General features: G+C 39.7%; 2 protein-coding genes across 2 annotated transcripts in view; one reads left to right on the forward strand and one right to left on the reverse strand.

Moving 5' to 3' along the window:
• The window catches only part of LOC107690375 (chromodomain-helicase-DNA-binding protein 2-like), a 36,749-nt gene extending 34,468 nt beyond the window's left edge, over positions 1–2,281 (forward strand). The window contains exon 38 of the mRNA XM_016488685.1: positions 349–2,281. Coding sequence (XP_016344171.1) covers positions 349–649 — 301 coding nt within the window. The 3' untranslated portion in view covers positions 650–2,281. The remainder of the gene's footprint in view (positions 1–348) is intronic.
• A 4,535-nt stretch (positions 2,282–6,816) lies between these two features.
• LOC107690376 (repulsive guidance molecule A-like) overlaps positions 6,817–10,412 on the reverse strand; it is a 12,682-nt gene continuing 9,086 nt past the window's right edge. The window contains exon 4 of the mRNA XM_016488686.1: positions 6,817–8,289. Coding sequence (XP_016344172.1) covers positions 7,588–8,289 — 702 coding nt within the window. The 3' untranslated portion in view covers positions 6,817–7,587. The remainder of the gene's footprint in view (positions 8,290–10,412) is intronic.

A 10,412-nucleotide genomic window follows, 5' to 3' on the forward strand; every position in this document is an offset into this window, starting at 1 on the left:
ACGCCTTCTTTCTTTGCATGAACATTTGGGCGGCATTATGCAAATCTTCCCACACAGTGACGTAGACGTGGGGGCGTGTTTAAACGAGGCGTTTTAGGAGGGCGTGGACGAGTCTTAACTTTTATAAAGAATATCTCTTTGGGTTTGAGACTTTAGTCTTTGCAACTTTAGGGATCTTATCTATTCACGAGCAGCTTGTAACACTCCAAAGAGAAAAATTGGAAATCGCATCATATAACCCATTTAAATTTGTTAATGTGGACAACATGAAAAATGCCCGTCCTCGTGCCCAAAACTGTGTTGTTGTGTGTAGAGCTGTAGAACTAAAATTTAGCTTTATGTTTTCAGACATCCAGACCCTAAGAGAAGGCGTTCGGATGAATACCGCTCTCCGAACTATTACCCAGGTGGAGGAGGGCATCCACAGGACTTCCGAAGGATGCCAGACCACAGGGGACCCCCTGGAAACCATGGCCCAATGGGGCCCGATCACTACCGCCCCTTCTACCCCGACAAACCCCCGCCCCTGATTGACCCCCGCTCCCCTCAGTCTCAGAAATCCCCTCTTGAGCCTATCTCACCTGCTTTGGAAAGAACTGCAGAGCAGAAACCTGTGACGGACTTTAATTGGAACAACAGGAAGACGTGAGGTGAATACTTGGTTAGTGCAGAGACGGTCTGTACTGCCAAAGGTCATGGCAGAAAGGCCACCTCAGGCAATAAATGGAGCCACCACCAAACTCCTCTTTATCGCCACTGTGTCCTCCACTCTCTTCTAGGTTTCACAACCAGGTTAAGTCTGCCATTTTGGACTGAGGAGACAGAACAAAGCATGGTTAGTCCTATGGACTATGATTGAACTTGATGAAGTGTTGAAGTTTGCCTAAGTTAGAAAGTGCCTCATGTATTTGGTCTTTGTTGAGAGTCATTAGCAGAAAGGGACTATCCCCAAAGCAAACTTTTCTTTGATGTTCATGTCTTTTTGTTTTGTGTTGTTTTGGTTTGTGCAAAAAAGGATTTTTTTTTTTCATGAAAGTAGCCTTTGTGGGAGGAGAAAAAAGGAATTGTTCTAATTGCACCTTCAGATGTTGATTCATTGTTCTGTTGAGCTATTTGAAACAATTGGTTTTGCTTTCTGAAATACCCAGACCCCTGTGATCGTATGTCATTTTGAGGAAAAAAAATCAAGTGATTACATGTACATTTTTGTCTTTTGATATTGTTATCATGTAGGAGTCACAAATATGTGACGAGCAACAACCGCAACAATTACTGGAATTGTTTTTCTCGATTTATCAAATCAGCTAATGTGTCTTCGCTATTGCAGACCCACCACTTGTTAATATTGTAATGCTCAGACGCCCTGTTTGAGGACAGTAGCCTTATTTAAAAAAGAAAGAAGAAAAAAAAAAGGCTAAACAGTATTCAGGGTCTATGTAGACCTTGTCTGAACACTAGATAATCATAGCACGTAAGCTATCTTTCTCTTTATTTTCTTATATCTGTAACACTTGGCACCACTTAAATTCACTTTATGGTCAGTGCTTGTACTGTTGCATCTTTTTATTGCACTAAAAGGACAGTACTTGCTCGATTTTGAGTATGTAGTAATGGTAGACATTACCCGAATCTGATTTTCATGTTTCGTTGAGTTGTTTTCTCAGTATGAGTGTGCTGAAACGCTGATACCGTTGACCTTTAAGTGGAAATGTGAGCACCATATGAATGGACAGATGCGTGTTTAGGGAGTGGGCAGGTGTCTCGATCTATTTTTTGTGAACCAGATTTTGTGCCAAAACATTGACCGACTGGCATGCTGGTAAATACCATTCATTGATTGTTTGTTTGATGTGTTTTTCCATCTGTGCCTTATTCTTGTGTAGATTCAAACACCGGATTGGTACAAGGATGTAAAGCAGTCGGAAATGATGCAGTATTATGCTGTAGTGTACTATTTCAAAACAATTGCCAGGATGGAATTTTAACAAGGTGCATGTAAAGCCGGCTCTGGTGAGTGGGGAACAATGTAGTGTGCTCATTTTCAAAACGTGGCAGGACTGGGAGAGCAGGTGAGCTGGTGAAATGTGGATACGTCTGCAATGAAATACTGAAGATGTGTTACTACTTTCCCACCCAAGCTCCTGCTCTCACTCCATGGACATGTTAAGCTTTGAAACAAGCCAATTTAAAGTAATTTATATTTGTGAAAAGCCACTGTTCAGATTAATTGTTCTGTACATATGTTTATAGACCTATATGTATTAAACTTTCCTACATCATGGACTATCTCTGTTTTTGTTCTTCACTGATAATTAAAACTAATAGCAGTTTTCATAACTAGTTTTATGCAAAACTACAATGTCAATTGCGGTCTTCGTTAAGTTTCAACAAGCTAACCAACTTTAATTTTTCATTCATTTTCATTTATTTAATGTTATATTTAGGACAAACCTCTGAATGGTAAAATAAAAAAAATTTAATTGACTCGGCCGTTCGTGCGTTTGAATACAGCTCGGGAGTTTCCCGTCAGCGTTTAGCGCAGAAAGCAGATTATTACTGTTTTAGGGCTGGAATAATACATTTAAAAAATTAGTAAAATTCTCTGCGTTAACATGAATTATCTTCAACCTGCTGAAATGTTCCTATGAATATCTCTATATCTGAATATATTCTCTTCCAAATATGCATTCTGAATAATAAATATATACTGATCATATTTCATACCTGTTGAATTTACAGTTTTAAATGAATTTGACTGATAAACACCCTTACGAAAAATAACCATGGTTTTACTATAGTAAAAGTGTAGTAACCATGTTGTTTTATTTTTATTGATTTGTTTTGCGGTTTACCATTTGTATAACCTAATTCAAACACCATGGTTAAACTATGGTTAGTGTAGCAAAACCCGGGTTTATTTGTGGTTTATTATGGTTTAACTACAATTGCACTTTTTTGGTTTTATTTGTAGTAAAACCAAAGAACGTACCATTGCAACAGCGGCGCCCAGCAGCAGCCCGCGTCCGCCATTCTGGAGTGAAAGCGACTCGGCAGTCCACTAGAGTCGCTATGGCAAATATCAAGCTGCTTTGTTAAAAAACAACAACCGTACATTAAAGCTGAAATACAACCTGAATGATGACAACAATAACTTAGGCTACATTCACTAGACTAGTGATCATCAAATCCTTTTAACAGTTTATTTTACAGACTTTATTTTAAAGTCTTCCCTTTTTTCACAAAACCTTTTTGCTCTCTAGAAACCATATGTCAGTTTCGGTTGATTGAGAGAATTGAGAGAATCTATGGGGTATTGTCAAGAGGAAAATGAGAAACAAGAGACCAAAAAATGCAGATGAGCTGAAGGCCACTGTCAACGAAGCCTGGGCTTCCATACCACCTCAGCAGTGCCACAAACTGATCACCTCCATGCCACGCCGAATTGAGGCAGTAATTAAAGCAAAAGGAGCCCCTACCAACTATTGAGTACATGTACAGTAAATGAACATACTTTCCAGAAGGCCAACAATTCACTAAAAATGTTTTTTTTATTGGTCTTATGAAGTATTCTAATTTGTTGAGATAGTGAATTGGTGGGTTTTTGTTAAATGTGAGCCAAAATCATCACAATTAAAAGAACCAAAGACTTAAACTACTTCAGTCTGTGTGCACTGAATTTATTTAATACACGAGTTTCACAATTTCAGTTGAATTACTGAAATAAATGAACTTTTCCACGACATTCTAATTTATTGAGATGCACCTGTATTTAGATCAGTGGTCGCGACCCGGTGGTTGGGGACCTCTGTTTACTCTATGGTAAAACCATGGTTAATTTTTGTAAGAGCATTATTGCTTGTGCGTGTTGGTGCTCCTATTCATATTTTTTAAATGGCTGAATGAATGTGCGGTAACTGCCTTTAAAGAAATTTTAATTACGTTAAACATTTAATTAATTTTAACAGTAACGCGTTGACAGTGCGACTACTTTGAATATTCATATTTTGGTATTGCATACAGTGAGATGATTGTGAATGAAAAATGACAGAATAGTGACATATTTACATACATATTTTTAAACATAAACATAACCCAGATAAAGAAAAGGTTCATTCTGATATTCATCAGATCTCACGTACACTGCAGCTTCGCGATTAGTTTAGAGCACTGACACTGTGGTGAAACAATCACGTTTACCAGCCAGTTTTCTCACATCGCTTTATGCTGGATTAAAACTTCACGTTCCATTGAGTTTGGAAAATTCTGCACACAGTAATCATCAGAATATCTCTTCGCCTGTCTCTGAAAATGTCCGGATTTTGAAATCATCCCACGGGCTCTCATTTTAATAGGCATTTAAATCAACTAGATGATTATGGCACATCGAAAATATATATAACCGGAAATAACAGCTGTATTATTTCAAAACGGAAGTACGTCACGAGGCTCGTGCAAGTAGTCCATTGCTAAAGTGAGACATTCTTCAGTCCATATTGTATATTTTGTTGTTTTTCAGCACGCTTTAACATTAATAACATATTTAAGTTATTAAAGAGAATAAGGGAATTAATATATAGTTATTGCGCTGGTAACGTCCTTCAGATATGATATAGGCCTAGCCTGTTTTGAATCATAATGACGAATTGGATTAGAAACGTCATAAAAACCTTTTAAATCTTTCTGCTCAGTCTTTTCGCTTATAATTGTTGATTCTTTATAAGTGGGGAAAGCACCTTTGACTAGAAATAATATCTGAGGTTTATAGAGCAAAAGTTACAATAGGGCTCAAACACGGTAATGAACATTGTTCTCTTTAGATAGGATCACGGCTGTAGTCTAAAATGATTCAGCAAATTGAGTTTACTTATTGTACCATTAGGTGGCAGTCTTAGCTCAACGTACTTACACTAAGTCTAATGCTGTGGTGAAGTCACTTCCATTGTCAAACATGAATTCAAACAAAAAGGAACACAGCTGGATACAAAAACCCAAACATCAAAAATATATCAACATGACACTTTATTTTTCTTCAATAAATAATTTACAGTATTTACAGGTGGTGTGTGGCACCGCTTTAGTCCTACATACAAAAACAGACTAAGCTGTCTGGTATCTCCCATTCAATGTTAATACATTTGAAGATGTTATCATTCACTTTAATTTTTTTAGCATAACCTCTTTCACCATCAAGTTAAAACCAAGTAAGAGCTAGGTTAAAGAGAATAAAAACATAAAGTGCTTTTGTAATAAACAACACATGAACACCGCAAGTGACACGTTTCCTACTTACTATTTAGTTAAAGGACATGATGTCTCTTTTTTTACTCTTGTTCCAAATGAGATTGTAAGTCCCTTATCTTATTTTTTTGTGGTGCTTGTGTACACAATATCCCTTTACATTTAAAGATAAATTTCACCACACCCTCTGATGTACCAAAAACTCAGCACAAAATATTATTTGCTAAATCACACAAACTTATATACATGTCACATTACACATATAAATCCAAAAAGCACTGACAACACAAGCACACTTAAACACAAGTCATTACAATCATTTTGTATGCTTTCAAAAGTCTCTTTAAAGCCTTGAACTGCACCAACAACACAAGCTTTCTTAGCAGTAGTAAGGCTCGCAAAACTTTACAGTGTAAGAATAAATTATCATGAAGTCTTTCAAAGGATTCTTTATGTATAATTAATATCTAAACCATATTTTCATAGTTCAAACTTTTTACTAAGAAAACAAACACTGATAAGAGACAACAGTGACAGATGTTCTTAGAAGAAATGGGACATGATGAAGATGAAGTTATGTGGGCTTCCTCTTCCATAAAGACCTTTCCAACAGTCTCTAGACACGGCCTAAAAAACTATTACGCTACCAAGGGTGCAGTTTCACTTTTCAAAATAGTGGCGCTATGTATCGTGTGACTTTAGCTCGCCAATACTACTAATGCTATTTACAATACTGAGTGCAGGTAATCCTGAGCCTGCTAATGGCTGAAGAGCACATGCCCCCATTTCAAATGTCACAAGAAATGCATGGCAGATGTTCTCAATAGCTCCTGAACTGGTCCATCCACCACACTGTAGTTAGCAGCACCTTCCAATATTATACACAATCAGGACATCTGGTTTGAGCCCAAATACTTAAGTGAACCACAAAAGGTCCCATGAGAAAGAGAAAATTCAGCTGTTTGGGAAGTTGTTGGCACCATGGCTTGTTCTTTGGCAAAACGCCATAAATTCACAGATCTAGAGTCGTGAGTTAAACGGGGCCTACAGCACAGCCACGTCGACACCCTTTTGAAATGGAGAGCAAGGCATTGCTCTTTAAGAAGCAGTAAGGATGGTTGATTGACCTTCCTTGTGGGTCCCATCTCAAACTGCAAACATTGTATGGAGGAACTTGGCTCTCTCCTATATATATACGTTGATGGTTATGCTACCTACTGCAAACTGACATGATTATTTTTTTTCCACAAATGTGTTTATCGGAAGCAAGTGTGCTATTTTCAAAGACAACTCTGTCTTGGGCTATACAATTGTATGACGTGAATTATATTTTTTTTAATTCAATGGCCTTGACTTTGTGAACAAAGTTATTCTCTATGTGCCTAACAGTTGTTCAGGCTGACTTTGAACACCCAATTTGACAATGGAGAAAATTAAATTAATATTTTCCAAAATTATAACACCTAAGCAGTATGGGTGTAGTTTAAAGTCTGTTTGACACAATGGTTGACACCCTTTTTTATATAAAATGTAGGAAAGCTCTTGGCAGGCAGTAAAACTTCTTACTGACCCATGAACCACCACACCAGAGCTGGGTGCAATATACAGATATTATGAAACACTTCACTCATACACACACAAGCATTCATATAATCACCCACAAAATAACACATCTTTCTCTTGCACACACACATAGACAAACTATACAAAAGGCCTGATGTTATGGCCTCTTTAGACAACATGACTTACTAGTCTGACATGGCCTTGGCCAGGGGGTTTTCTCTAGAAAGCTAACATTTTTCCGAAGCTGGAGCTTCTTCAAAGAGAGAACTCCTGCCGGCCCTCCAACGTTTGGAGACGTTAATAAAAGCTCCTGTCATGTCCTCCAGCCTGGCTCCGGGAGACATACTTCATCTCTCACTTGGCATCAAGTGAACTGAAGAACATCTCCAACCTCTTCTTTCTGTAAAGGATCATCCCCCTCTCACTCCTGTCAGTGGCACATCACCCTGGTGGGAAAAAGGGTGGTTTAATCTGACTCGAGTCTCAGGACCTCTCAGCACTGCGTTCTCTGTCATGAAGCAGTTATGAGATCAGCATGATTAACCATAGAGATGGGTGGATCTCCAGGAACACTTCAGCTCTGGCCTGATGAATGAACGTACGCGATGATGACGAGAGATGAGTCCATGGCGTGACACAAGACACACAAGTGTGAAAGCCCTCGGCAGAAGCTCAGGCTCTAGCTGAGAAGCCCAGCCTCTGATAGATGGAACACAACACTGTGAGAGCAGCATTTCACGTGCATACAGCATCTTACATCCATCTAACAAGGATCTCCATTGGGGACTACAGACAAATGAAACACAAGTCAGTCCATAACTGTGCTACAACAAGGCTGATGAGGATTAGGAAACTAAAACCCCATCTTTCTGAGGCAGAATTGAATATTGTATCCCTTTCGAATAGGTGATACTTGTCTTTGTTGGAGTGGAGCATTTTAACATCCTCAAAGGCGTAGTAGGCCGCCAGGGTGAAGTTGATGTCCCCAGAAGATAGCAGGTCAAAAACACAGGATTGGAAATACAAATCCTCAACTGGTAGACGTTCTTTGCACTTGGACATGGCTGACTGGTATGTAAAGCCATGTGTAGGAGTGCCTGACCTTTCCCTGCCTAAGCCTTGGCTCTCTGCCGCATGTGCTCTGAAGGTCCTGAAGTCTATTCGCTGGTTGGCAGGGCAACCATGCAGGCAGAGGTAAAGGTCCTGGTTGTCCTGGTCCTCCACCGAATTCACAACCTCCTCTGGCATCCGCACTGCAAAGGTGAGGTAGCGGCCAACCTGCCGAACTACAATAGTGGTGCCGATATAACGTGCCTGGATCTCCACATGTTGTCCAGGCACCTTCTCTACTATACGTAGGGTGTTGGCCCCATGGCGGTCACCTCCGTTTTTTGAACCATCAGCAAATGCAGCTGGAAGCTCGTCAGTCTCAGCATGGTACATCTTCTGGTCTACACATTCTTGAAAGTTCTTGAAGATGATTGTTAGCTGTGGTAAAAGTGAGAGTGAGAACAAGTGAGAACGAGTTATTTGCAAGATTATTTAAATTGTACTCTATTAATTATGGTTTTGGACATAAATACTTTAAAACATCGGGAACAGAAAAAAAAGCCATTGACTGAAACTGTAAAAACATTAACTGAATTGTTCTAGTTAACAACAGAAATTATAGCCTAAATCAGATTCTAGAAAAAAAATAGATGGCTAGAAAACATTTAAAGTGCACAAAGTTTTGATGTTGAAAATGCTATATTTGTTCAATCAAAACCAGCCAAGAAACAGCAACCACAGACATAAAGTGTTTTATGCACCACTGCATATGGCAAACGATGGTGACTGAGTACTCCATTCTGCATAACTGAGCCTTGTCTTTATAAAACCAGAGGACTGTGTCGTGCAGACCCTTCAAGCCCAGAAGCTTTCGTAATGTCACATTTCAACAGCAGCTCAAGATACAGGGGGCCAATGTAAATGCACTCTGGAGAAACACAGGTCCAGTCTATGTTACAGCAGGCCTCAGTATGCAGACACAAAGACAATCCTTTCATGCTGCTCAGAGCCTGCCTGTGAACTCCAAATTCAGCTCCAGGGAGTGGACTCACGCCAGCTAGAGAGCACAGCCTGCACAGGGGCTAATTAGAGAAGGCTGCTCCTACCTCTGAGTCCTCCAGCAAGCAGCCATTAGGAGGCCAATGGACTGCTGACACATATGTGACCTCGGGATGTCCAGGCTGCTCTGATCTTGCAAATGATGCATATGAGCGTGTGTGTGTGTGTGTCTATGTCTGAGTGTAGTGGAGACTCAGTTAAGCCAAACCACCCTATAATCACTAATGGTGCAGTGATCTGCCTCCTGTTAGCGCCACTTAAGTTTTTTTAAAGCAAAGGGTCTATCAATAAACAAGGGACGTCTTGTTTGCACAGGTGCCATCTGCCTGCAGACTTGTTTTTCGCTTTTGTCCGAGCTGAACGACTCCAGAGCCACTGTCATTTATTCAAAAAACAGTCCGCTTAACAAAAATATCATGATCCCTTTCCGTCCTACAAGAAAGAACTGTGGGTCCATCTACTTAATGGGGAATCATTAGAGGTTTTTGATGGCGGAAAATTGCTGTTTCTTAACGTGACTGAGTACAAAGTTCTTGTGTTTTTCTGCCACAAGGAAAGACTCTGAAAACATTCAACCCTGGTCACAAAATTACAGCAGCCAAAAGGACATCGGGCATAGTGAAATTAGCATTCGGCAATCGGACACATAAACTTGTAGTCCTGTTTTTTCACCTTAGGCTCCACAGCTGGCCAATTCTAAGGCAGCTCCCTAGTTTGTTCAATGGGCCGTAAAGCAGAACAATGATAATTTATGAGGTATGAGGGCCAACTAATCGACTGTTTCCTGTATGGACTGAGCACTTAGTTAAAACAACAAGACTCCTAAATCACACAAACAATGGTAAGGACTGCCACAGATATAGTAGCATTAGAAAAAATGAAGGCACTTGAGCCTGCTAACATTCTAAGTTATTACCTCTCTTTTGTTGCTGGTACTTCTTAAAAAAATATCTTATCTTATGTCTTATCTCGTCTTCATCAGTCGTGGAACACATCCAAATGCTAACTAGAGTCTGTGCTTACAAAGTCTGCTTTCTCTTCCCGCTGGTAAAACCACACTTTCACCATTAACTAGTTCCATGCTGAAACAGTTCCTTAAAGGGGTCATATGATGCGATTTCAATTTTTCCTTTCTCTTTGAAGTGTTACAAGCTCTTGGTGCATAAAGAAGATCGGTAAAGTTGCAAAAACTAAAGTCTCAAATCCAAAGAGATATTCTTTATAAAAGTTAAGAGTCAACCACACCTACCTAAAACGGCTCATTCTAACACGCCCCCACATGTCTACGTCACGATGTGGGAAGATTTGCATAACGCCGCCCAAATGTTCACGCAAAGAAAGAAGGCGTAACTTTTATTCTCGCTGTAGTATTGTTGCTGCCGCCATGTCGTGAAGCGACCTGAAGTGTGTTTCGTTGTGAAAGTGAAACTACTTTGTTTGGCCTTCCAAAAGTGGACGATATCCGCTTCGTCATGCCTAGAGCTGATCCGTGCTGGTCGCTG

Source organism: Sinocyclocheilus anshuiensis, unplaced genomic scaffold (genome assembly GCF_001515605.1).
Source record: "Sinocyclocheilus anshuiensis isolate Anshui unplaced genomic scaffold, SAMN03320099.WGS_v1.1 scaffold609, whole genome shotgun sequence".
Taxonomy (NCBI): domain Eukaryota; kingdom Metazoa; phylum Chordata; class Actinopteri; order Cypriniformes; family Cyprinidae; genus Sinocyclocheilus; species Sinocyclocheilus anshuiensis.